We start from the raw sequence: 26988 nt of genomic DNA on the forward strand, positions 1-26988 counted from the left end.
TTTTCTTTTCCTTGTCAGGCTCAGTTACCTTGTCACGATCGTTACTGATGTTCCATCATTCCCCAGGGCGCTGCTGAATGGGGTTTGCTCGACATCGCCGATACCCATCCAGATATGTTTGAGGCAATCGTGCTCCGTCCCGGTGGGGTCGTGCGCGATGAGAGCATCTTTCTCGGCAAGATCGCGTCGTTGATGACGCCCGCCGTCGCCATTACTCAGTTGGCGAAGGCGCTGGTGAGATCGTGCATCGACCCACCGCCAGAGAGGGTCGTTGAGAACCACCAAATTCTGGAGCTTGGTTTTTGATGCCTAGAGCCAAAGTCCGTTTCGGGCGATGCAGAAACAAGCCGCCGTTAAGAGAACGGGAAACGAGTTGCCGTTGAGGGAGCGGGGGAGTTGAAGGCTTTCCCGAGTCTCGTGTTTTCAATAAGTGGTTCGTATTGGTTCGAATACGAATCATTCGAACAAGAAGGGACGAGCTTCAGAGTCCTCAAAGTCTCCAGAATTGGACGCCGAATGGCTTGGTTCTTCTTACTCGGGAGAGTAAGTGGGTTTGGTGGGTTTGGTGGGTTGCTGTGTTGATTGCACCGCCGATAGAAGTGTATCAAACTATATTTCTCCCACTGAAATTGATCCGATTCGTTGCGCTCAGGTCCCACAGTGTACAAAGGACAAAGTATGTACTTGTACTTTGTACAAATATGCATGGAAGTTGAGAGACATGTGAAGATGTGAAGATATGAAGATGGGCGTAGGTATGCAACCTTCTCACAGTGCTTATAGTCGGACCTTTCTCGATTCCTCATCACTCCATAACACATCCCCCAAATCCCCAAATCTATATGCTTTAGACGACTATACAAAGTCAGAGCTTTCGTGGGAATGGCATCTTTCCTCGCCATGCAAAATTAACCTCATTCACTCTCTGGTTCCCTTGTCTCCACCGGGAGAACTAGGTACCTACGAGTTGGTAGGTAGGCAAGCTACCTCGCATATCTGTCTGCCACCGCTTCACACAGGGCGATCTGTTGATGGTGAGCAGCCGTCACATTAATTCCACGCTTTGCGGACGCAATCTCGTCTGTGTTATCTGCGAACCCTCTTCTTCCTGCATACCCAATCTCCGTGCGGCAGCCTCATAGGCGGCACGTCCTGGATTTTATGCTCGGCCAGAGACACTGCGGGTCCGTCCTCCATAAATGCTGGTGGTGGTCTTCCTCGCGGAGCTGGGCCGTAGCCGACAGGTTGAAGTGATGGTGCTTGATAACCACTGGTCTAAGGACCAAAGAGCCCCATCTATATAACTTGTGCCCAACCGACACAAACATTCGTGGCGCAGCCAGCACCCTGATAAGGGTGTATATCCGAAGAAGAGAACCAAGAAAAAAAAAAGGTTATTATGCGGCGCTTCTCCTCCGCCCATCATCTACCTCCACACTATCTCTCAAATGTTTCAACAAATCCATGGTGAAAATGTGCTGCTGGCGAATGAATCCGTCCCAGTCGGGGTGTTGCAGAAAAACGGTGATCATGCAGGCGATGAATTGCGTCAGCAAGGCCCTGAGGTCGTCGCCTTCCCTTGTGTTTTCATAGACGTACTGGACGAGCAGGAACACCTCCGGTACGCGCTCGGGAAACAGCTTGAGCGAGGCTAATGAACGGCGCATCTTGTACAGAACCAGCGATCTGAGCGACTCAATGACGTATCTGTCGGCAAAGACGTACAGTCTCGCCTGGGACAGGAGCATCTCCGTCAGGCTCTCCGAGGGCGCGTAGTTCTTGTACGGTCGAAAAAGAGGGCCGTCCCAGTCTGTCGAAGCGTTGCAGAACTTGGCCCAGTCGGCGGCCAGCTTCGAGCCTGGATCGGGGAGATTTGAGACGACTGCAGGTTTTACCAGGGAGTCCCTCACGCGATTGTCGGTGGTGCGGACTGTTCTTCGCCCTCGCAGCCACGAGACTGGCCGAGAAATCTGGTGCCTCCAAGCTGGTTTGTGGTGGTCACGCCGGACCGGTGGCCACAAACCCGGTGCCAATACGTTGAACCCTTCTCCTTTATCGCCATCGAGGACTTTTCCAACAGGAACATCAGTGGAGAGAGACCTGTTATGGCTCGAAGTGAACTTTTCGTCGACTGTTTCCACTTGTGGTGACGACGGCAGTTCCTGGTCCACGACAGTTTTGGGCGGAGGGACCGAAAAGTCTCCCTTGTAGGCGTATTCGCAGAAGCGCAGAAAGGTCCCTTCGTCGATGTCGTCCAAGACAACCCGTCTTTCGACACTCTCGACCATACTACCGTTGATCAGGGCGGCGAAGACGGGGGAAAGTTGGACGGCCAGATCTGAGTGGACATTGAACGGCTTTCGTTCCAGACCCACGAGGAACTGAAATGTTGATGAGCATAGAGATCTGCGTTCGTTAGCCAAAGAAAACACAAGCTCAATTATGAACGATAAGAAGGTTCTCCATGTGCTTACGTGCTGAGTGAATGACATTGCATGGTCTGTCTAACAACTTGGGGGACTGTAGAGAAGTCCGAAGAAATGAACGCACGACCATGTCCAGGTGTACAGTACTTTTCCGTTCACCGCCCTATATCGCAGCTAGCACAATCGCAGCTAAAGCAATCGCCGTTCGTACGAAGCACCCGAATTCATACTAGAGAGAATTTCTCGAATTTCCAGACGGCTAAAATAGCATGTTGATCTCCTGATCATTACTTTTCCTCGAGGGCACCCGAGGGCGTACACCTTAACGAATATGGTATATGGCTCTCTCATTGGTGGATTTGGAGAAGGAGACTTTCCTCGGTAGGGAAGTGTCGTACAGTTATGTAGGACCGGATGCACCCACGCCGTCGTTATTCCGGCTGCCGAGGCAGAGTTCATAAAATACCCGAAAGGAGAACTGGCAAATTGTGCAGGGCTCGGCGCCAGGGTCTAGTCCAATGAAATGGTGGGGCAAGAGGAGCAGAGTGGGGGACCATGGAGCAGCTTGAGTCATGTGGCGAGCCAGGGCCAATGTTGATATTGGCAGTTGACTCGCGCCAAACTCTAATCTCTCCGAAGTTCATACGATTCCCGCCTTGACATGCTTTTCCTCTCCCACCCCAAGTCACGCCAGTGTGATTGCCACAAGCCCAGCGTCAAAACATGGCCACGTCCTGGATATTGGCATTTCGTTCCTTGTGCACCCGAAGCTCTCCGTAGCCGGTGCACATCTCGATTAATTCTTGTACTCTTCGTCCGCCGTCGTCCTTCCCCCTGACGACAGCGACGCACAAATGCTCCGCCCCGATCCACCAACGGATGCGAACAGCTTATCGACATCCCCATCATAGGGCCTGCGGTTGCATTCCAAGACTTGAGATTTGTTTAGAGTTGCCAATATAAGATCGTTCTTGACCTGCAGACGAAGTCTTACGACACTGCGCTCCCAGATTCCTTGCCAGTCTCCCGTTCCATTTTCCCTTTTTCTTCTTTTTTTTTTGGTCCTTCATTCATAGACTGATTCTCTTTGAGGCTGCGGCTCAGTCGTCTCCTTCGGGGTAGCCCACCACATACTTGCCGGCTCATTATCCAACCCTGATTAATTCAACCCGCCGTACCGTCCTCCCCTGTGACAGCAACGCGAGGGCAATCCCCCCTCAACTTGGGTTGCTCTCCCACCGGGAACGAGGACATCTAAGATGTCTCTCGTAGGTAATTTCACCTCCAACTACGACAGCAGTGCCGGGAGACAAGGCCCAGGGCTTTTGGGACACTACCGCAGGGAATCACATGACGAGCCCAACAGCCCGTCACGGGTCAAATCTCACGAGAGCCGTCGCTCCATAGCCATGGAGGATTCATCCACTACACACCACGGTGCCAGTCACGAGCGTCGCACGAGCTCGGCGGGCATGGAAGAAAAACCGACGGGCGATCAATCTCGAAGTTCGGAGAACGAAGAGGATGAGGAAGTTCACGTCAGATATCTGGCTCGACAGTTCTCACGAACGTCCACCAAGACTGAGGATGCCAATCCCTTTCAAGCTGCGCCAGGCTCTTCCCTAGATCCCACTTCCGAGAATTTCTCAACCCACGACTGGATCAAGGCTCTGTTTAACTTGCAGAACAAAGACGACCGGTTCCTTGCCAGGACCGCCGGAGTGGCATTCCGCAACCTGAGCGCCCACGGTTTTGGATCGGCCACTGACTACCAGAAGACAGTCGGCAACGCCCCGCTAGAAATCCTCGGCATGGCTCGCAAGCTCCTGAACATAGGACAACGCAGAATCGACATCCTTCGAGGATTCGACGGACTGGTGAACCATGGAGAAATGCTCGTCGTTCTCGGGCCTCCTGGGTCGGGCTGCTCGACGTTCCTCAAGACACTGGCGGGCGAAACACACGGTTTCGTCGTCGACGAGGATTCATACGTCAATTACCAGGGGATTCCTTTTGATCAGATGCACAAGCACTTCCGCGGCGAGGCTATCTACACCGCTGAACAGGACGTCCACTTTCCCCAGTTGACGGTTGGTGACACTCTTTACTTTGCCGCACGTGCAAGAGCACCGAGACATCGACCTGGAAACGTTTCCGCCGACGAATACGCGTGCCATATGCGAGACGTTATTATGGCAACTTTTGGCATCCGACACACCTTCAACACTCGCGTGGGTAACGACTTCATCCGGGGTGTCAGTGGAGGCGAGAGGAAACGTGTCAGTATCGCCGAAGCCACCCTGAACATGTCGCCTCTTCAATGTTGGGACAATAGCACCCGTGGTTTGGATAGTGCCAACGCCATTGAGTTCTGTAAAACCCTGCGTCTCTCGACCGAGATCCTCAATAACACGGCCGCGGTGGCTATCTACCAGGCTCCCCAGGCAGCTTACGACCTCTTCGACAAGGTTATTGTACTGTATGAGGGACGGCAGATCTATTTCGGCCGGACCGTGGATGCGAAAGACTACTTTGTCCGTATGGGCTTCCAATGCCCCGACCGACAGACCACCGCCGACTTCTTGACGTCCATGACGAGCCCCGAAGAACGAATCGTCCGCGAAGGCTTTGAGAACCGGGTTCCACGGACCTCCGACGACTTTGCGAAGGCCTGGAAAGAGTCGCCGGAACGTGCTCAACTACTGAAAGAGATTGAAGACTTTGACCAGAGGCATCCCCTCGGCGGCGAGGATCTGAACCGCTTCAAGGAATCAAGAAGACTGCAGCAGGCGAAGCGGCAACGCGTGTCGTCGCCCTACACGCTGTCGTACGGTCAACAGGTCAAACTCTGTCTCTGGCGAGGGTTCCGCAGGTTGATCGCCGACCCGAGTCTGACGTTGACTTCTATCATCGGAAACAACGTCTTTGCCTTGATCATCGGTTCCATCTTCTACAACCTCGACGACACCACCAACTCGTTCTACTCGCGCGGCGCCTTGCTCTTCTTTGCCATTCTCATGAACGCCTTCAGCGCTGCCTTGGAAATCCTGACGCTGTATGCGCAACGGCCAATCGTCGAGAAGCACCAACGGTACGCGCTGTATCACCCGTCGACCGAGGCATACGCTTCCATGTTGACGGACATGCCGTACAAGATTTGCAATGCCATCATCTTCAACATCACCTTGTATTTCCTGACCAATCTCCGCAGAGAGCCCGGCGCATTCTTCTTCTTCCTCCTCATTTCCTTCACCTTGACGCTGGTCATGAGTATGCTGTTTCGAACGATCGCCTCGGTCTCCCGCACCCTGAGTCAAGCTCTGGCACCGGCCGCCATTCTCATCCTCGCCATCGTCATCTACACCGGTTTTGCCATCCCCGTCAACTATATGCTTGGCTGGGCACGCTGGATCAACTACCTTGACCCGGTCGCGTACGGCTTCGAGTCGCTGATGATCAACGAGTTCTCCGGACGGAATTTCGACTGCGCCTTCTTCGTGCCGTCCGGTCCTGGGTACGGGGATTCAAACCACGTCTGCGCCACGGTGGGATCTCGGCCCGGTCAGTCCTTTGTCAACGGCGATGACTTTATCAACAGCAACTACAAATACTACGCTTCCCACAGGTGGAGGAATTTCGGTATCTTGATCGCATTTCTGATCTTTCTGTTCTGCACCTACCTGGTCTCAGCCGAGTTCGTCCAGGCCAAGAAATCCAAGGGCGAAGTCCTGGTTTTCCGTCGCGGTCAGACTCCCCCTGCGCTGAGACTGAAGCTCCCTCGTGACGCCGAGACTGGCGATGTCGCGACAGCCGCCCCGGTGGAGAGGGTCAATACCGCGGAGGACATGTCATCCGTCATTCAGAAACAAACGGCCATCTTCCAGTGGCGCGACGTCTGCTACGATATTTCCGTGAAAGGTGGCCAACGTCGGCTCTTGGACCACGTCGATGGCTGGGTCAAACCGGGCACCTTGACTGCCTTGATGGGCGTGTCCGGGGCTGGAAAGACGACGCTCCTCGACGTCCTGGCCACCCGTGTGACGATGGGAGTCATCTCCGGCGAGATGCTGGTCGACGGTCGCCAACGAGACGAGTCTTTCCAACGCAAAACTGGCTACGTGCAACAACAAGATCTTCACTTGGAGACGTCGACGGTGCGAGAAGCCTTGAACTTCAGCGCGCTCCTCCGTCAACCCGCACATATCCCACGGCAGGAGAAATTGGACTACGTCGACGAGATCATCAAAATTCTCGACATGTCCGAGTACGCCGATGCCGTCGTGGGTGTCCCCGGCGAAGGCCTCAACGTGGAGCAACGCAAGCGTTTGACCATTGGCGTGGAATTGGCGGCCAAGCCAGAACTGCTGCTTTTCCTCGACGAACCTACCTCTGGTCTCGACTCTCAGACCTCGTGGTCCATCCTCGATCTCCTCGAGAAGCTGAAACAGAACGGGCAGGCCATTCTCTGCACCATCCACCAGCCTTCAGCGATGCTCTTCCAGCGCTTTGACCGGCTCCTTTTCCTCGCCAGCGGCGGCAAGACCGTCTACTTCGGGCCCGTGGGGCAGTCGTCGAAGATTCTCATCAACTACTTTGAACGCAACGGCGCTCATCAGTGCCCGCCCGACGCGAATCCCGCCGAGTGGATGTTGGAGGTCATCGGCGCCGCACCTGGTTCACACACCGAGATCGATTGGGTCGAGACGTGGCGCACGTCGCCCGAGTACAGGGATGTACACGCCGAGCTCTCTCAAATGAAGGCAGAGCGTTGTCAACTCGCCCGGACGGTCTCGAACCGGGCCAACAAAGCCAGCTACCGCGAGTTCGCCGCTCCGTTCTACGTGCAGCTCTACGAGGTTCTGAAGCGTGTCTTTGAGCAATACTGGCGTACGCCTTCCTACATTTACAGCAAACTGTCTCTCTGTATCGCTTCTGTGAGTACTCCGGCCCCCTTTCTTCGCTGTTGTTGGCGCTAACCATGTCCTTTCGTCAGGGTCTCTTCATCGGCTTCTCCTTCTTTAAGGCCAAGAACACGCAGCAAGGTCTCCAGAACCAGATGTTCGGCATCTTCATGTTGATGACCATCTTCGGCCAGCTCGTGCAGCAAATTATGCCCTTGTTCGTCACTCAACGTTCACTCTACGAGGTCCGCGAACGACCAAGCAAGACGTATTCGTGGCAGGCATTCATGATGAGCAACATCATCGTCGAGCTGCCCTGGTCCACACTCTGCGCCATCCTCATCTACTTCACCTGGTACTACCCGATTGGCCTGTACCGGAATGCGGAACCGACGGACGCCGTCCACGAACGTGGCGCGTTGATGTTCCTGCTGATCCTGGCCTTCTTGCTCTTCACGTCGACGTTTGCACACATGGTCATTGCGGCCATCGACACGGCGGAGACGGGCGGCAACATCGCCAACATGACCTTCTCGCTCACCTTGGTCTTTTGCGGTGTCCTCGTCGGGCCCAAGGCGCTCCCCGGTTTCTGGATCTTCATGTACCGCGTCTCGCCCTTTACATATCTCATTGACGGCATGCTCAGCACGTCCGTGGCGCACACCACCGTCACCTGTGCCGCCAATGAGTATCTCCACTTCGCAGCCCCCGCGGGCCAGACGTGTGCCGAGTATATGAGAGCCTACATGGCCGTCGCCGGCGGATACCTGCAAGACCCCTCGGGCAGCAATTGCAGCTACTGCCAGATCGCGACTACCGACGACTTCCTGGCCACCGTCTCCTCCAACCCGGACCACATGTGGCGCAACTTTGGCCTGATGTGGCCGTACATTGTCTTCAACGTGTTCGGCGCCGTCTTCTTCTACTGGCTCGCCCGCGTGCCCAAGCGGATGAACAAGGGGAAGAAGGAAGTTGCCACCCCGAAGGAGAGCAAAGCGGGCAGTGTCGTCGACGGACCCGTCGAGACCGCCATTGGAGAGAAGAGAGCAGACACCGGCGTGAGCACTGGGGCGGAGAAGGGTGCAGATTCAAACGTCAATCCGCGGACGACGAATGCAGAGCATTAAAAAAAAAATTACAATTTACGAGCCTTGACACTGAAAAAGCACTGGTCGCCATCTGTGGCGTCGACCACTCGCCACTCTTTTCTTCGGAGAATCCCCTCTCAAGATCCAGTCTTGGCCATTCTTACATTGAGATCTCCTTTCGTCAGTCCGCAACCAGTTCTAGACGCAGACAAAGGGTGGCAATGTTTTTTTTATTGTGGGTGGTTTTCTCGAGGTGTGGTGTGTCCAAGTGGTGTGGTGTATGTGAGTGAAAGGAGTGAGAGACCGAGAGAAAGAAAGCAGTTTGTGTACGTTTCAACCAAGGCGGGAGGGGGGAGTCTGGTGTTTTTTGGTTTTTGTTTTGTTTTTTCCCCCTTAAATTTCACAAAGCATTTCTTGCGAGGAGGAGGGTTTCACAAAAAATCCAGAGCAATCATATAGAGAGAGGGAGAGAGACTGAGAAGAGTATATTAACACTTGACTAAAATATAGAATTTACCGTTGGGGGCTCTGGGAGCTCGCGAATCAAATATCACAAATGTCTAATCTACATGTGTGCGTGCGAGTTGAGGACATGTCTGAAAGAGTGGTTGAGCGAGTTGAGTGAGAGACTGAGTGAGAGACTGAGTGAGAGACTGAGAAATGAGTGGGTGGTTGGTAGGTCTGGGACAACTCGGTACGTGTAGCTACCAAGTAGTAGCCAGACTAACATCCAAAGGCGCAGTTTCTGACTTTCTAATGCGATTGCATATCTTCCCTCATAATTACTCCCTACCAGCGGATCGGCTTGGTGAGTGAACCGAGGATATTGGGACTGTGTATGTCGAATGTACGGATATCCATAGCATTATCATATGGACGAGGTATCTGTGTACGTCCCACTGGGGAGGAATCCCCCTTTTATATCTCCCCACCAAGCCACTAAGCTGGATCACTCTGATGGTTTTGTATTGTTTACCGAGGAGGACCTCTATTACTCGAGAACGAAAATCCTCATTACCGTTTACGGTTTGATCCTAGAGGGTGAGCGAGAGCTGCTTTAACCTGACCTTTAACTGAGTCTTTAGCTGAGCCTCACTGAGCACCCCTGAGCGCCCTAGGGCTCCCGGAGCTACGAAGGGGGCCTATTCTGGCTCCCCAGAGATCGGTTAAACTTGCCTCTCACGCTAGGGCATTGGTTTCAGATAATCCTGAGTGAACCTGGCTGACCTGCTCGTCCCTGCTCCTTGCGACGTTGCCTAAAATTTCTTGTGCATCGTACTCTCGACTCCTGGTACCAACAATGCATAGAATTAATCTCTTCGGAGAGCTCCGCGCTGCTTGTCTTATCGACGCAGGTGTCGATCCAGGCAAGCTCTCCGACGCTCCCTTTATGGACCACGCTCTTGGCGATTTGACTCAGGTGTCGTGGGACCAGGCTCAACGTCGGTTCAGCCTCATCGGCGTCTGCTCAGGCCGACCGACCACCTGCTCGGGTTGTTTCATTTCTCCTTCATCCATACTCAGTCCCGTTTCTGGGCCCCTGCCATCCACGACGAATTATAGCAAGTCTACACGAGTGGCCTAAGATGGACCAATTCTGGAATCCGAAGGTCATAACACCACTGTCCCGGCTGAGGGGAGTGCAGATAACCTCCTGGATCCGATCTCCCTTTGTATCAGGGGAAACGGAGATCCCCAGGTAATGGATGACTTGATGCGCGCTCTTCGCTGCGTTGATCTCACGCCGTTACTACTTCCCTGTGTCTCAAGACTCCTGCCCGTCGACGTGTTGTGTATTCTATGCCCGGCTCCCTTCTCCGTTTCCTTTTCTTTCCACTGTTTCGATCACAGCATGAGTCGCTCCCACCAGACTCTCTGGGGCGCCTAACCCCGCCGTTGGGCCCCACCTTAGCCTGGGAACGAGGGAAAGATGGAGCTGGGCGATTTGGCGATAGACTAACTCTTAAGAGCAGTGACGAGCCACCAACTGGGGTCCTCGGGGAGGAGGTGCGAAGCGGGCTGTTGGGCAAGGTCGCTATTTTGTGGAAAGTACAATTGTAAGTACAATAGAATCTGCCTACATATAAATGCGTAAGGCTTTGTCGAAAGACGACAATAGACGACTGAGAAAGAGGAGAAGTTAAGCAGAGCCATCTTTTATTCACCTTGGAGCGCTAAAGAATAAGATACCACTGCTTCTGTAAACGGAGACACTGGTCAACGGCACAGCTATAGCAGCAGTCTTCCTTTCGAATCATAGTTGGTATTTGAGACCCGTCATCTCGATAACGGTCTCTACTGAATGCAAGAGACAGAAGAGCTCGCCACCTTGCTGCCGCATTTCCTGCAGTCAAACAGACGATGACTCTCTCATCCACGTGTATCCTCTCCATGCTCCCACTAGATACCGCAACGCAATTCGGGGGAAGCTTCCACCTTTTTCGTCCCATCTTCGGATGATCACAGGATAGAGTTAGGTTTGTACCCCATGTAGCGGCACACAGCTCTCTATATCCCGTGTACCGACTTGGCGAAAGTTGTTCTCTGCTTGAGCGGATTGCGAGAGTGACTAGAAAAGTATCTGGACCTTCTCCAATCATGGGGCGCGTGACAGTACTTGCTGCGGTGGTAGAATCGAAGTTGACGTTCTCCCCACTGCGATATAAAACTCTTGAAGGTTGTTGGTCAACCTGTTTAGGGCCGTCCGAGATGTAGTGCTTATATACTGACCCTCTACAGGGCACACCCCGTTGAACAACCACAATGGATTGCTCAACATAGCTTGGGTCGGCATCAGCGAATGTGCTCAAATATACAGACCAGCCACGATCGCTTATTAGCGCTGTTGTACTGTTGTCGAAATGGGTGTTTTTACCGATCATCAGTAGTGCAAAGACGTGAAACCAAGCGTCTTCTGAAAGCTGAAGTCCAAGGCAAGGCGATCCAGTGAAATCCTTGCACCTCCACTCCAGCAGGTCATCTGCTAAGATGTGTGAACTCAATCGATCAAGAGAGCAAGAAAGTGGAAGTTTCGTCGCGCAATGCAAGTCCTTAATGTGCGCTGCTGCAAGGACAACAATGCTGAGGTATCGAAGGGTTGGGATAAAACGTTGGAAGAAGTCTTTTGCTTTCTTCTCATTCCTATCGAAGTCGATTTCAAGCTGGGATCTGATCTCGTCGTCTGGTTGCATTCTTCGATTGTAGGTGCTCGTTGCGTATCGAGATATGTGACTTCGAATGTGCGATCCAGTAATCTTTCTGTCGAAGATACACTCAGCTGCAGCGATGATACGATTCTCGTCGATATGTACAGCTAGACCACCAGAATCTTCGCATTGCTGACTATCGTTGTCGTCGTCGTCGTCGACTTCCTCTTCTGACGAAGATTGTTGGTCTTCGATTTGGCCATCTGAAATCGACATGGCTGACAGAGCGTCGTCGCCACTGCCATGAGCGTGTTGCGTGTTTGCCCTGGACTCTTTGTATAGGTCCTTTGATATCATGATTGCCATGGATGTGGCCAAAGTCTCAAAAAGGCGGAGAACGTTGCTGTGGTCTTTATCATCTCGTATGTTCCATCTCAAAAGAAACTTTCCGTATCCCTTGAGCGGACGCTTGAGATCGCCCTCCATTTCACGCTCATCTAGGTCAGGTCTGATCTCAAACAGCTTCTCACGGTCAGACGTCTGCAGTAAGGTAATAACAGGCGGCACATCGAGCGAATTCGGGCATTCTCCGAAATCGTCTATGATTATCTGTGGTGAGCCGCTGCCGAAATTCCTGTCGATGTGATTGTGTCCTTGGTGAGTTCTGACCAGAATTTTCAATCCCATCACTTTATGGGTCCATGCAACCAAAAGGCAAACACCAGACCGGCATTGTATATGCACCAAGCAATCCTCGAGATGTTGTGCGAGCGGAAACATTTCTATGCCTCCTCGAAAGATAGCTGGTGGAATAGCCTCTGCAGCCCGACAATTCTCTAGTTCAAGCATGTGGGTAATAGGCAGTAAAGTTCGACCCCAATCATACGAGCTTGTCTGATCCTGACATGCTTGTAGGACACCTTTGATTGTATGCTCGCTTGGTATCGCGCCAAAGTCTGATGTAGATGGGTTGGCTTGCTTCGCTACTGCTTGCCTTTCAAAGACTTGATATAGAAGAGAAGCAAGATCTGAAACTTCATAGACAGAGCTCAGCATAGAACACAAGACGACCATCGGAATATATCTTCTTTCGGAGAAGGCTCTGAGGACGCTAGGGCCCGGTCCAAATCGAAGGAAGATGTTTTCGAGAATTTGTGGACCTATGCCTGAATCGCTGATGATCGTCTTGAAAGAAGATTCCATTGTAGGATCGATGCGATGTCGTTCGAATAGCCGAGAGACATCCTCTTCGACGACAAGGTCTGAACCAGAGCCTTGTAAACCTCGAGCAAGACTAAGGGCAGATGAAAAAGAGTTCCCCACATATTCCAATGGCATAAGCCTCGTAAGCTCAACAGTCAATGAAGCCCATGGCATAGTTGTTGATGTAAGGCTGAAACACAGATGGTTTACAGCACGCCGCGAGCAAAATATCAAATATAACTGGTCGTAATAGCGGTAGGGCTAACTTCGTCGCTAGGAGAGCGTGGTGGCGACAGAGGAAGTTCAAAGTGCATTTGTTTACGATATTAAGAACATTGTAGAGGTATCATCAATAGATCCAGTCAAACTGACGTTACTGTGCCAAGGTCTAGGTCACATATAAGCACGCGATGTTAGAAGGACTGATTTTGCATCGACGGTTATGGCAACATTGAAGCTCCCCCGCGTTAGGCAGCAGTCTGATCAGAAAAGTTGCCTTGAGAGTACTGTACACCTGGCAAGAATAACCGGAAGGGGGCCCGGAACTGGGCCTTCCGAACGTGTGAAACACAGAAAACTGGGAACCGAGGGGCCAAGTTGTGGGACCCCTCACCGACTCAGGGCTGTGCTCATGCTGCTCAGGGCCAGGGGTGAATGCTGTCATTTGGTGGTGGCTGTGTAGCTGCGCACTCACCGATTCTGCAGGCAGCACCGGACAGGCAACCACATCGTTCAAGGACATACTACCTATTCATCCGCGCCATAGCCAGCCAGCCGATTTTCTAATGATGTTGCTTAATATAACTTCTTCGTTGTAGATGACTTTATCTGCACACGGAAATATCCCAGCAGACCAGTGCGGGGTCTCACAGTTTTAGCCCCAACAACAAACCAGGGGTCTGTGGTAATCATTCTCGCGGGCAAGCATCGTTGACGCCTCCCTAAAAAGGCAGCATTCCTCAACTTCTTCAGGAGCTCTTCTGTACGCCCAGAAGCACACCAAGTACCATGCATCGACACGAACATACCTTCTACTGCCTCATTAGATGCTACAACATACTTGCGGAATCCTGTGATTGAGGGTTTCACCCTTATTGCAGTTCCCAACCCTGACAATATTACCTCAGATGCTTGATCCGAGCTTAACGCGTACCTTTCCAGGCCCGAATGGAAACGACTGTACAGAATGGAACATCCAAAGAGACAACCGTATTTGTTGTTTTCCAAGATCTCGAACAATGGCCACACTACTCCAAGTATGAGGCTTTGAACGAAGCTAACAACGAAATTCGTATTTTGACGATATTTCCTGGCCCAGAAACCCAGAGCATTCGTTGTGCACTTGCCAGGGTTCGTCTATCAGAAGCAAATCCTTTCTACGCTTTATCCTATTGCTGCCGGTGAGACCAGCGCAATCACCGTCAACGAGGAGCAGGTCCTTATTCGCAAAAATCTATGGCTGTGTTTAAGTAGCCTACGACAACATCATGGAGATACGAGTTTCAGACTTTGGGTGGATTTCTTGTGTATCAATCAACGCGATATCCCCGAGAGGAACTGGCAAGTCAAGATGATGGCCGACATCTACACTTCAGCCACTGGCGTCTTTGCATGGCTCGGCAGTGCAACAGCGGACAGTGAGATTGCATTCGACTACCTGGACAGAGCACGCTATTTGCGCCAGCGAAAGGCCAAGCACTCTGCCATTCAAAGAGGCTACAAAGCTGGTAAGCGCGCCGTTACCAATTTGATCAGCCGCTCGTACTGGGGCCGACTTTGGATCATCCAAGAGGTGTTACTTGCTCAAAATCTCTGGATTGTGGCAGGGTTTCGGTCTACGGATTGGGATACTTTGAGATATGTCGCCCAGCCGCGTCAATCATCATCCAGTAACCGTGTGAAGCCACAGAGTGCAAATAAGCAGATCTTCACCTCGATTTGGACACTGAAACGAGGCAAGGTTGTCGCAAGACCAATGCACGGCCTCATGCGTCTGTTCCACGCAGCTCTTTGCCAGGATCCGAGAGACGGACTTTATGGCCTTTTAGCTATGACTGACGAGGCCACTCGAGCTGCAGTCCGCGTCGAGTACGGAAGCCCGGTTCTACAGGTGCTCACGGCCAATTACGCGCTCTGGTCAGATGGCACAGCTTGGTCTCAACGCAATGAAGCCAAAGGCTGTGAGGGAAGCCCACTGCTCCCTCCAAATTCAGAACTGTGGTCAGCTAGTACGAAGTGGTCGACACGAGAGGTAGCAACAATTCCTTCCGGTACAGCACACGATCCGATTATCTTCATCAGAACAACGGATGCAATCTACTCGATGTAACAAGCGAACTCGGCGAGATATGCCAGAACGCAGCCTTGCGTTCGCATTTCAACACAGAGATGACCTTCGCAGCTCGTTTTGAAGATGATAGCAGCTACCAAACCTTTGCATTGGTGGACCAATCCCAATCAACGATTATTTATTTCAATAGCAATTTTCCGCCGCTCAGAGCAGACTGTGAGGTTTATCTGTGTGCTGTCATCGTTGGTCGTTATGGACTTCGCGAACGCCGTTCCATTGTTTACACAACGGTTCTCTTGGAGAGTAGCGATGTCTTGCTACCTCTCGAAAATGATAATCATCATACGGACATCTCAGATGGGTCCTGGGACCATCGGAACTGCAGTCACTGTCCAGGGTAACGGTCTTTACCTGCTTGATCCTAGACAGTGGTTTCAGGATCGAGTGGCTTCTGCAAGCTATTCTCTCATTCCGGATTATTTGTCAAATCCAAGGCGACACTGCCTTGTCCGTTTGAACGGGCCTGCAATCCTCGAAATGTTTAGGAGTGAGTGTGGTGCGGACGTCAGGTTGACAACCTGTCGAAAATGGCATGTATTGGAGTTTCTGAAAGAATATGGTCTGTCCAAGGTGCATTCTGAACTCTGGGACTATGAAAAACACGGCTTTGGCCTCCTCTGGCCCGTTTCCCGGGCGTCGACTGGTCTTCATCAAATCAACTCGTTGTTCCAGAACTGGGCGGCATATGTCCCCTCGACGCTAGATCAAGATGCCACCCCAACACAGTTACAAAACCCCGACACACTAGTTTCTCAGCAGGCGGTGGTGAGTCGAAAGAGGACGAGAGATTCAAGTCCGGATGCGCATGAAGACAGCAATAGAGTTACAAAGTCTTCTCGTCTCCAAAGCGATATCGAGGGCCATTTGAACGGGTTCGTAGCAGTTGGTGGGCCTGGCTCGTGAGAAACACCTCCGACTAAGACAGAGCTATGTTCGACGCTCGCTCTGATTGCGTTCATTCTGGATAAGGGGAAGCCTACAGTCTGGAGTGCATTCACTCAGATCCGAATACTAAAAATTCGAGACATGGCAAGAATTCCATAATTTTCGTGATCGAGTTGCGGCTCTAGTTTTTTATTTTAGGCAGCAAGCTCGACTGTCATGGCGTGCAACGTCTGATAGTAAGCAGGGAAGCTTTCAAGCATCATGAATGATACAACTAGAAGGGACTACTTACTATTTAGTCTAAGTGCTATACTTCCCACTCCCGGCTAGGCGCACTGCCCCGGTCCAGATAAACCCTACGGGTTTCGCGTTGGATACTTCACGTGAGACGTGACTCGTAACAACAGGGTATTTTGTGTCCAGGAGGGCCAGGCTGGTCTTCCATCGGGCACTCGAACGAAGTAGGTGGAAATCTATCGTTCCTACTCAAGAGAGCAAGCACCACAGGAGGAACCCAACCGAGCAGTCCGGGCGGATTGGAAAGGGAGGCCGAATTAGGATCCTCCAGCGTCCCAAATGGATCCCGTCGTCTAAAATTGACCAGAGTTAGTGTTCTGAATGAAGAGTAACGTCAAGGCCCAGAGAGCACTCAGGGAGCACTCAGGGAGCGGAAGGTGAGCCGAGGGTGAACAGTTTTTTTACACACTACCCAAGTACTCAAGTACCTGGTCATGTCACGAGCTGAGCTCATCATATTGCGGGCATAAAGTGAAGTCGACCTGCCGTCTGCGACGGTCCGTCCAGCTCTTGATAATTGCTACGTCAGCTGCGTACTCGGTCCCTCTCCGAGGTCAGCATTCCGGTCTATAAGTAGGACAGTAGGTCGGCCATCGATGTGAGGGCGCGGTAATGAAGGAGAAGCGGTATACAGGAGCGGGAGAATCTGGCTTCGATGACTCTGCGAGGGGTGAGAGGGTATTCGATAGTGTGTAGTCGGTATGTATGAACCTTGTACGTACCGCGTAAACTAGATCGATGTCGATATTGAAATGCAAGGTGTGGCAGTGGCCAGCCCTTTCGTGCCTCTGTTGGCGCGCGAAGGATCGACCCACGAGTGCAGCCACTGCGGAGGCAAAAAGGACATTCTGGCCTGGGCCGCAGCTTGTTCCTTGGAATCCAAGATTGCGGGGCGGGGAGGCTACAGCGTCTCCGAACAGGTTTTGCCCCAGCCTCCCCGTTGTCGGAGCCAAGATGTGGAAATGCCCTGAGTAGCTTGACTGCGAATTGGGGTGCATGGCCATGCCGCTCTATTATGACCTGGGGAGGGACTAGATTAGACTATATCACGCTAGAGCCCTTGGGGAAGCAAGTGGGGCAAATTCACGTGATCCAACCAAAATTTACTGTTTTAGGCGTAGCCTATCTTGGTGATGGCCATCTAGCTCTATTGCGTCTGTATTCGCATTCTTTCCTTCTCGCCATCTTCCTTGTATGCTTCGTCTATACGTCCTTTGCTTGACCATTCCTTACATCCCCTGGTTCGCGCTTGACAACCCGATTAAAGTCCAACCATCCCACCCCTGATTTCCCATCACTGGTCCTGGCGGTGCACATGACTCGAGGCAGATGCGCCTCTCGACCCTCGGGATCAAAAAGACGCAGACCGCCAGCCGCGATCGCCTCGCACTCAATGCTCATACCGCCAGGCTCGACCAGCAGTCTCAACTTTCCAGGTAGTCCGTTATCCTGCCACTCGAATTCATTAACTACCTTAGTAATCTCTTTTATTCCGCCATCTTTCTGGATGTATCCCGACGCACCCGTACTGTCTGGTCCTTTGCCCAACGCGATGATAAAGACGTCGGTGCCATCTAAAAAGTGCAGGCCAGACCACACCCAGTCAGCCACCCACCAGTTGCGCACACCCCAACTGTGGTTCCGTTGTCCCGGGGCGGCGTTAAATCTGATCTCTTCCTCGTCACCGATTTTGATGTTCCCAGTAACTTTACACGGTATCTCGTACCGAGACTGTCCGTGTTTCTTATATGGGGCTGCCGACGTCTCCCAAACGAGATCGATCTTGATATTTTCCACATCTTCCACCGGCGCCTCATCTCCGTGGAAGGATGTAATGGAGTCGGGCGAGGCGGATCCCGTCCCGCTCAAAACGAATGAGAATTTCTCCAGCGGAACAAGGCATTTGCTCTCAACCGCGAACCGATCCGTCGAGAACTTTTGCATAGCGTGATGGGAGGCTGGTAGAGGTGCTTGCATGTTAACAAGCATGACCGATGACTTTCCCCGTCGAAAGATCCCGGCGATAAAGTTGCAACAATTCTGGTTTGGGAGGCGCCCAATTCGAGCGTACATGCCAGCTTCGCCATCTGGTGTGGCGCAGTCAAAATACCAGCTTTCACTCCAGAGAGGTCCCCCGTCTGCCGGTGGAATATGCTCGGCTTCGTCTCCAACATGAGGTGAGTAAGATTTGGGGCGTGGCTTCACCAATGATGCTGCATCCATGTCTAGTGCGTGCTGGGCCTGCCTCGAGGTCAATGTATAGAACATTTTCTCTCCTCGCTCAGTCGGTGCGCAGATTGCCGCAGCTGGGATACTAGAAACTCCACAGTCAGAAAGCATGGCCAAATCACGGTCGGTGTCAAGCTTACTGTTGTGCAAGGCCATATATCGATTGGAGTCTATACTGCTTCCAGGCCTGGTCCCATGTCATTTGGACCTTGCTCAAACGATTGAGCTCGTCCAGGTACTCGCGGATGAGATCCTTCTCCCACTTTCGCCGGTTCTCAATCGTCAGTCCGTTTCCGAGGAAGTATCCAGCATCCCGCATGGGAGATGCCCAACCAAGCCCGCCCCAGTCGACTGCTACCGCACGATGATTGTCCTTGGCAAGGAAGAGGATATTGTCCAGACGAAAATCTCCATGGAAGATGCAGAAAGGCCCTTCTCGAGTCGCCCACCAGTCATCGAGGTTTTCGGATAGCCAATCTAACAGCTGTTCTTGCTCGGGCGAAAGCTTCTGGCGCGTGCGGAAGACTGGTAGACATTCGTTGAAGAATTTCTGGTCCAGAGCGGGTGGTTTATTGAGCCACTCGTCCTCATCCAGCTGTGCATCTCCTAGGACCGGCGCCTGCAATTGAGCGAGCGCTTTCAGGGCCAGCTGCGCATGCTTACAATCACATCCTTCCAGCTGGGCCCCTTGGTACCCGTCATACAAGCCTAGGTCCTCGAGGACAAGGGTAAACCAAGCATGTCTGTCTACCACTGCACCATAGCAGTGTGGTAGACCAGCGGACAGCCTATCTCCAAATCTTCGATAGAAGACAGCCTCACGTTGGTAGTGGCCAAACCTGATGCCAAGGTCTCGAGTGTCCTTGTCGTTTCTTGCAAATTTGACCACAACTTGGCTGACTTGGCCTGGATGGTCGAGATCATGAAACTGGACTCGGTAAGTATTGCTCATCTGGCCAGTCCCAGTTGGCTTGACGACGAAGCCATTCTCATCGATCTTGCGATTGAGAAACATCGACAGCCATAGTGGCGTGAGCTCTTCGATCTGTTGGAGTGGCTTCTACAATGGCCTGATCAGCCGAGAGCACTGACTCAGAAACACAGGACAACATACAATCACAACCCCATGCAGGTCACAATATTCTTCTTGCCCCAACGAACCATTTGCCTCCCGGTTTGCAGCGTCTGAGGTGGTGCCAGCGCTCCCGGTCAGCAAGTCGCTCAGAGTAGAAGTCACCATGGCTGAGGATGGCCTGATACTGAGAACTAAAACTTGATTTTCGGATTTACTCTCTGCAACGGACCACATGCACTTTACAAGGCCGACCGAGCATGAAGTATTCCCCCAGATGCCTGACTCGGTCCCACCGAGCCGGGATAGGAGATCCGTTCGTCCAAAAACCTCCGCAAAATCCGCTCCACAGCTGTACATATGCGGAGTAGATATACGAGGTATACCAGTTACCCGAGGTCTCTAGACCCTACAATGCGACTATTCCCGTCGATTGCAAGGCATGGGTATGTGGTAGGGGTCCCGAGGAGGTGGTTCCAACGCTGAAGAAACGGACAACAGTTTCCGACATGCTGGGGTAGGTTCTAACTCGGAAGTCTAGACGTGCAGCGACCCCAACTACAAATACTTCACATGCTGTGTCCCGGCCTTTTCTCAGACAATCACAAGTCAAACCTCGCTGTCTCCTCGCTCAATCATGGGGTCGATAGCAAAACCAGAGATCCCTTCTGTAGATGTGCTGATTGTCGGTGCTGGCTTTGGAGCCTTCACCCTCCTGAACAAACTTCGGAAACAGGGACTCAGTGTCAAGATCTATGAACGAGGACCCGCTGCTGGAGGCATCTGGTTTTGGAACTGCTACCCTGGAGGTATGTCATATCGGGAGATCTCCCAGAAATCAAAGGCGTTTCTCACAGTCTTCATGCAGCTCGCGTCGACTCCGAGTCGCCGATTTATCAATTGTTTGACAGGGATTTGTACGAAGACTTTACCTTCAAAGAGCGGTACTCCAGCTGGCCAGACTTGAGACGCTACTTCAAATATATCGAGAAAAAATGGAACACGGAAGAGTACATCGAATACAACAGGAACGTCGAGACCGCCATCTTCGATGAGCAGAGACACCAGTGGCACATCGAGTGCTCAGATGGCACAGAGATCTACGCGCAATGGTTCATGCCATGCGTTGGGTTCGCATCGAAGCACTACAAGCCACCTTTCCCCGGTCTGCAGAATTTCAAGGGACCTCAGTATCATACCGCCTTTTGGCCTCAACACGGCGTGAATTTGAAAGGCAAACGCGTCGCCTTGATCGGGACCGGGGCTTCGGGCATCCAAGTGAGTCACTGACCATGCCAGAGGATGTTCGAATAGCCTAGCTGATAAAAGGAAATAGGTTGCCCAGGAGATTGGAGATGTTGTCAAGCACCTGACTATTTTCCAACGCACGCCCAATCTTTGCCTCCCCATGAAACAATGGGAACTCGACCCTGAGGTGGAACGAAAGAAGAAAGCCGATGGCGAGTACGAGCGAATCTTTGACCTCTGTCGGAAATCCTTCACCGGATTTCACTACACTTTCAGCGACAAGAACACGTTTGACGACACTCCGGAAGAGCGGGAGAAATTCTACAAGTCTCTGTGGGATGAGGCTGGCTTTGTGCCCTTGCTAAAAAAGTACGTTTCTTCTGGAGTTCGCCGACATTATATTTCTACATACTGACATTCTCTTCCTCATCCGCAGCTACAAGGACATGCTCTTTGACCAAAAGGCCAACGACGAAGCTTACAAGTATTGGCGCTCTACCGTACTCAAGCGCGTGAAAAACCCCGAGAAACAGCGACTCCTGGCGCCCGAAAAGCCGCCTCACCCGTTTGGCACCAAGCGAAACAGCCTTGAACAGAGATTCTACGAGGTCGTCGACCAGGACCATATTGACATTGTGGACGTGAAGGAGAATCCGGTCCTGGAAGTCACAGAAACCGGTATCAGGACGCCAAAGGGACACGTGGAATATGATGTAAGGGTTCTCCGTTCTCCTCGAAATGATTTGCCATGCCGGCTTATTGACCATGTTGTGTCTGTCTACAGGTCATCATCCTCGCCACAGGTTTCGACAGTGTCACGGGCTCTCTTGCACAGATGGACATTCACTCGACAAACGGCGGCACCGTCGCTGATCACTGGAAAGACGGCCTCCGCACGGCCATGGGCATCGCGCTCGCTGGGTTCCCCAACATGTTTTTCCTATACGGACCGCAGTCGCCCACGGCGTTTGCAAACGGACCGAGTAATAACCAGTTCCAGGCCGAATGGGTGGACAAGGTCCTTACGATGTGTCGCGAAGAGGGCATCACGAGAATAGAGGCCACACGGGAGGCTGAGGATGAGTGGTAAGTGACGCCGCCACCGTACAAACCTGCAATCTTTTCATGTGCCTACCCTTGACATGCTCGTCGCCACCTACTACCTACGATCATATATGACTAACACCGACCCGTGCAGGAGCAAAAAAGCCAACGAACTCTGGTACAAGACGCTCTACCCCAAAGCCAACGGGTGGTACAACGGGGCCAACATCCCCGGCAAGCGCGTTGAGCCCATGAACTGGATTGGGGGGATGGTGCCCTACGTGGCCGCGCTGCACAACAGTCTGGAGAACGGGTATCAAGGGTGGCGTGTGAGCAAGCTGAACGAGCAGAAGAAGGACAGCGCGGCGGTCAAGGGAGAGGAGGTCACAGCTACGGTCGAACATGTCGAGGGGGACGAGGTTCCTGCTGCTGCGGTGGCAGGTTGAGGAATGAGGCGAGAGAAATGCCGTGGTTCGTGGGTAGAGGATGTGGCATGGGATTGTGCTTGGATATACCAGATACCTACATTGGTGGCAGTAGATCGGTAATTGTCTCGTGTTTCGTACCACATATTTGTTCTTGCTGTTGTAGAAGATGATGATTATGGTTCTGATCCATCACAAGTCTGAAGGGGGGCTGTAGTGAGTAGTAGCTTAGGCTATGTGACTGATCTTCGTATGCTTCTACTTGTGCTTGAAGATGGGTGACTCGACTCCAGGCTAATTACCCTATTTCTGCATCTGCTCGGTGGTAGAAGACTCGATCTGGGCCATGGGCATTAGAGCCGTTTAGGAAAATTAGCGCACGAGTTAATCGAGGTAGCCCTCGAGTTGCGGGGGAGGTGATGGTGGATCCATATTAAAGCAGCATGGCCACAATGGATCACACGTGAGCTCCGAACAGGAGCAGTTTTGCACTCGGCGAAGCTCTTGCAGCTTTTTTGGTGATTGCATGATTCTTGTGAGTAAGACACAAACAAAATTTCCCCCTTTGGTATCTACTTATTAGAAAGTTCGCTGTCCGCACTCGTCTCTTTCTCTCCTCTCACTTCCACACACACACACACACACACTCACTCTCGCAAACACAGCTCTCTGCTCCCATCACACACCCCCCCCTCAAAAAATGGCATCCAAAAACTTTGCACGAACCCTGCGCACTGCTTCCAAGCAGAAAATCAGCACCCCCGCCGTGCAGAGACGGTCCATTGCTACCGCTCTTGCGACCAGGCCTGTCGTCGCCGCTACACAGCGCCCTGCGTTCGCAGCTCCCGCTCAGCAGCAGAAGCGTGGTGTCAAGACCATTGACTTTGCCGGCACCAAGGAGACCGTCTTCGGTACGCTTGATCCTGTGTCCTATCATCCTGGTGCCGGTTTTTTTTTTGCTAACAATTCTCGCAGAACGGGAAGATTGGCCGCGTGAGAAGCTTCTTGTATGTAAACCCCCTCTCCAAACAATGAGAAGACTCAATTCCCGCTGACACACACTCCCCAGGACTACTTCAAGAATGACACTCTCGCATTGATCGGCTATGGCTCTCAAGGTCACGGCCAGGGCCTCAACCTCCGGGACAACGGCTTGAACGTCATCATCGGTGTCCGCAAGAACGGCGCATCGTGGAAAGAGGCGGAACAGGATGGCTGGATCCCCGGCAAGAACTTGTTCGACGTGGACGAGGCCATTGACCGTGGCACCATCATCATGAACCTGCTCAGTGACGCTGCGCAGAGCGAGACCTGGCCAGCCATCAAGCCCAAATTGACAAAGGGCAAGGTAAGAAAGACCTTCGCCGCGGATCGTTGGAGAGAAATGCTGACCTTGTGCCGAACAGACCCTGTATTTCTCCCACGGTTTCTCCCCGGTCTTCAAAGACCTCACCAAAGTCGACGTGCCCAAGGACATCGATGTCATCCTCGTCGCCCCCAAGGGCTCCGGAAGAACCGTGCGAAGCTTGTTCCGTGAGGGCCGGGGTATCAACTCCTCCGTCGCCGTCTACCAGGACGTGACCGGCAAAGCTGAAGAGAAGGCCATCGCCCTCGGTGTCGCGATTGGTAGCGGCTACCTCTACAAGACCACCTTCGAGAAGGAGGTCTACTCTGATCTCTACGGTGAGCGAGGATGCTTGATGGGCGGTATCCACGGCATGTTCCTTGCCCAGTATGAGGTGCTCCGCGAACGCGGCCATTCGCCATCCGAGGCGTTCAACGAAACTGTCGAGGAAGCCACTCAGTCCTTGTATCCCCTCATTGGTGCCAACGGCATGGACTGGATGTACGCAGCCTGCTCGACCACCGCCCGTCGCGGTGCCATTGACTGGTCGAGCAAATTCAAGGACACCCTCAAGCCTTTGTTCAACCAGCTCTACGACAGCGTGAGAGATGGCACCGAGACGAAGCGCAGCTTGGAGTTCAACAGCGCTCCTGACTACAGAGAAAAGTACGAGAAGGAGATGCAGGATATCCGGGATCTGGAGATCTGGCGTGCCGGCAAGGCTGTTCGGTATGTGCTCACTTTTGCCAGGGTTGAGGCCAATTGCTAACGGTGATTAACAGCTCCCTCCGCCCTGAAAACCAGTGATGTGGACGCGCTCGGTGTTGGTTCGTTTTATGCGGCGTTTTTTTCCAAAAAGTTGAACATGTACCAAGTGGTGAGGGCTTCGGATGGCGGACAATGATGGATCTTTGCCATAGCAATGTGGCTACTTTGTGTGGGCCGTGCGAAAGTCTAGATAGGCACATGGGCTCAAATGCTTGTTGACGCTGTAAAGAGTCCGGTCTCGGCAGAGCTTCGGACATCTGCACGATTTGCCAATTAAATTTCGTGCTTGTGGCTCCGTGGATTTCAATGAAGTTATTGCAACGGTAGTTTTGGCTATCACTGTGTTCCAACCCTCGCTAGTTTGTCAGGGATCTTGTGTCTGCAACCTTGACGGAAACTCCTCGACGACGACCCCGCCCCATCAATCAAGTGGCTCGGGACAGGAGCAAAGTACGAGGTAATCAGCACGCACGCCCCCAGCACATGTCAGATATAGAGTAAACAAACCTAACAGACCACCACCAATTGAGCTTTTCGGGAAGAAAGGAAAAAAGGCATGGCCGACCTATCGACCTGTCCGCCGCTGACCCCGGCATCCGTGCGCGCCGCCTACACGAAAATCAAGCCGTACATCCACAGAACGCCGCTCCTCACGAGTCGGTCCCTCGATGCGATCGCCTCGTCGAGAGACCCGTCCGTGTATCTGTCCGACAATCCACCGCCTTTCGACTCTACGACATCGAGAAGCACCGATTCCGATGTGGCGGCGCCACCCAGGTTCCGCCTGCACTTCAAGTGCGAGAACTTCCAAAAGATCGGGGCGTTCAAGGCCCGCGGGGCATTCCACGCCGTGACCCGGCTGATCGAGGAGTTGGGCCTCGACGAGGTGAGGCGCCGCGGCGTCGTCACGCACAGCAGCGGGAACCACGCGCAGGCGCTCGCGCTGGCGGCCTCGACGTTCGACATCCCCGCGTACATCGTCATGCCGGCCATCTCGACCAGGTCCAAGATCGCGGGCACGCGGCTGTACACGCCCCACGTGCTCTTTAGCGGGTCGACGGCCGAGGAGCGCGAGGCCGTCGTCGGCAACGTCATCAAAGAGAAGGGGGCTATCCTCGTCCCGCCGTACGATCACCCGGACATTATCCTCGGGCAGGGCACCGTGGGGTTGGAGATGGGGGAGCAGTTTCGAGAAAATCAGTCCCCTACCTCCTCCTCCTCTACGGGAGCGGATGCTGCTGCGAAAAAGTTCGACGCGGTCCTCGCCCCCATCGGCGGCGGCGGCCTCTTGTGCGGCGTGGCGACCTTCTTCGCATCGCAGCCGGACACGCTGGTCTTCGGGGCGGAACCCTCGTTCGAAGGCGCCGACGACGCCCGCCGCGGCCTCCTCCAAAACAAACGCATCGAGCACGTCAAGACGCTGACCATCGCCGACGGCCTGCGCACGCCCGTCGGCAAAATCAACTGGACCGTCGTCTCGGACCCGAGCAAAGTCGCGGGCGTCTACGCCGTCAGCGAGGACGAGATTAAGAAGGCGATGCGCTTCGTCTTTGAGCGCCTCAAGCTGGTCGTCGAGCCGAGCGGGTGCGTTCCCCTGGCGGCGGTGCTCTTCAATCGAGAGTTTCGCGATATGGTCGCCAAGAAGCAGCGGGAGCGGCAACGGGCTGGTGAAGGGGGGGATGACCCGTCCTGGGACGTCGGCGTCGTGTTCAGTGGCGGGAACACGACCATGAAGGCCATTGCGACGTTGTTTGGCGAGGGCGAGGAGGACGCCGGAGTAAAAGCGAAGAGAGAGGCGGGAAAAGTGGGTGTGGATGGGACGAGCAATGTCGAGGACGTTGCGGGTTGATTAACGCGGGTAGATACCAAGGTATGTATGTGAGTGAGCTTTGAGCCTTTGGCTAGACCATGCCTTCGGTCTGTCTACACCTATCTGCATCTATCTGTCTGTCACTCCCAAGGGACCTTATGGATACTTGTGACTTCTTTCTCTTCTTGACCGTTTAGGAATAGAAACAACAGATATCCTCGATGGTCCAATGCCTTGGTAACTATCCAGCCTTGTCCAGGTCGATATGTCTTTGTCGACTCCTGAGGTGAGACATGGGGTTTGGGACACTCGTGTCGTATACCTATACCTCTTTGGAATAAAGAAAGTTGTTTCCCTCCTTAAAATCTTCATGCCGAACGAACGTATATCTAAAAGATTCGTCGATAGAGAGGGAGAGAGGGATAGGGATGTATCAAGTATATGTTTCATAAAAGTAGCTAGTCCTGTTCCTCCACCTCCGTCCACGCAAAGAAGTGAGTCACATCCTCTTGACTACCACACTTCTCCTCTTAACCTACCACTCTACAAGACCCATGGGTTAAAAAAAAACAATGCTAGCGATGAGAGGTGTGGGGTTCGAACCTGAATTCATATTATGAGACAAAATACTTTTTCGACATTAAAACATTACAACAATTGTGACTACTCACCCACGCTTCCTTTCGGAAAGCAGAGATCATCCTACTAAACGAGGCTTAAATCTGCCGCCTTAACCCACTCGGCCAACCTC

At 52.8% G+C, this 26988-nt stretch overlaps 9 protein-coding genes across 9 annotated transcripts; 6 read left to right on the forward strand and 3 right to left on the reverse strand.

The window, feature by feature from the left end:
- Window positions 1–24: 24 nt before the first annotated feature.
- On the reverse strand, window positions 25–2492 carry AYO20_05799 (hypothetical protein; the record flags this gene model as incomplete). Its single annotated transcript, XM_022644091.1, has 5 exons — window positions 25–309; window positions 1117–1275; window positions 1327–1347; window positions 1431–2381; window positions 2475–2492. 5 exons carry the CDS (start codon window positions 2490–2492, stop codon window positions 25–27), a joined length of 1434 nt encoding a protein of 477 aa, XP_022499851.1.
- Window positions 2493–3685: 1193 nt separating this feature from the next.
- On the forward strand, window positions 3686–8454 carry AYO20_05800 (hypothetical protein; the record flags this gene model as incomplete). Its single annotated transcript, XM_022644092.1, has 2 exons — window positions 3686–7360; window positions 7420–8454. 2 exons carry the CDS (start codon window positions 3686–3688, stop codon window positions 8452–8454), a joined length of 4710 nt encoding a protein of 1569 aa, XP_022499852.1.
- A 3117-nt stretch (window positions 8455–11571) lies between these two features.
- Window positions 11572–12248, reverse strand: AYO20_05801 (hypothetical protein; the record flags this gene model as incomplete). Its single annotated transcript, XM_022644093.1, has 2 exons — window positions 11572–11673; window positions 11727–12248. 2 exons carry the CDS (start codon window positions 12246–12248, stop codon window positions 11572–11574), a joined length of 624 nt encoding a protein of 207 aa, XP_022499853.1.
- A 1754-nt stretch (window positions 12249–14002) lies between these two features.
- Window positions 14003–15093, forward strand: AYO20_05802 (hypothetical protein; the record flags this gene model as incomplete). The annotated part of the gene is made up of 2 exons (XM_022644094.1): window positions 14003–14020; window positions 14083–15093. The coding sequence occupies 2 exons, from the start codon at window positions 14003–14005 to the stop codon at window positions 15091–15093; spliced, it is 1029 nt and encodes a 342-aa protein (XP_022499854.1).
- Window positions 15094–15384: 291 nt separating this feature from the next.
- AYO20_05803 (hypothetical protein) lies at window positions 15385–16017 on the forward strand (the record flags this gene model as incomplete). Its single annotated transcript, XM_022644095.1, has 1 exon — window positions 15385–16017. The coding sequence occupies one exon, from the start codon at window positions 15385–15387 to the stop codon at window positions 16015–16017; it is 633 nt and encodes a 210-aa protein (XP_022499855.1).
- Window positions 16018–17499: 1482 nt separating this feature from the next.
- On the reverse strand, window positions 17500–19765 carry AYO20_05804 (hypothetical protein; the record flags this gene model as incomplete). The annotated part of the gene is made up of 3 exons (XM_022644096.1): window positions 17500–18610; window positions 18666–19585; window positions 19640–19765. The coding sequence occupies 3 exons, from the start codon at window positions 19763–19765 to the stop codon at window positions 17500–17502; spliced, it is 2157 nt and encodes a 718-aa protein (XP_022499856.1).
- Window positions 19766–20234: 469 nt separating this feature from the next.
- On the forward strand, window positions 20235–22335 carry AYO20_05805 (hypothetical protein; the record flags this gene model as incomplete). Its single annotated transcript, XM_022644097.1, has 6 exons — window positions 20235–20406; window positions 20466–20875; window positions 20934–21214; window positions 21282–21558; window positions 21630–21931; window positions 22044–22335. 6 exons carry the CDS (start codon window positions 20235–20237, stop codon window positions 22333–22335), a joined length of 1734 nt encoding a protein of 577 aa, XP_022499857.1.
- Window positions 22336–23014: 679 nt separating this feature from the next.
- Window positions 23015–24428, forward strand: AYO20_05806 (ketol-acid reductoisomerase, mitochondrial; the record flags this gene model as incomplete). The annotated part of the gene is made up of 4 exons (XM_022644098.1): window positions 23015–23225; window positions 23290–23321; window positions 23384–23662; window positions 23721–24428. 4 exons carry the CDS (start codon window positions 23015–23017, stop codon window positions 24426–24428), a joined length of 1230 nt encoding a protein of 409 aa, XP_022499858.1.
- Window positions 24429–24983: 555 nt separating this feature from the next.
- On the forward strand, window positions 24984–26276 carry AYO20_05807 (hypothetical protein; the record flags this gene model as incomplete). Its single annotated transcript, XM_022644099.1, has 1 exon — window positions 24984–26276. The coding sequence occupies one exon, from the start codon at window positions 24984–24986 to the stop codon at window positions 26274–26276; it is 1293 nt and encodes a 430-aa protein (XP_022499859.1).
- Window positions 26277–26988: the final 712 nt, after the last annotated feature.

The sequence above is a fragment of the Fonsecaea nubica genome (genome assembly GCF_001646965.1).
Source record: "Fonsecaea nubica strain CBS 269.64 chromosome Unknown Scaff35, whole genome shotgun sequence".
Classification (NCBI taxonomy): domain Eukaryota; kingdom Fungi; phylum Ascomycota; class Eurotiomycetes; order Chaetothyriales; family Herpotrichiellaceae; genus Fonsecaea; species Fonsecaea nubica.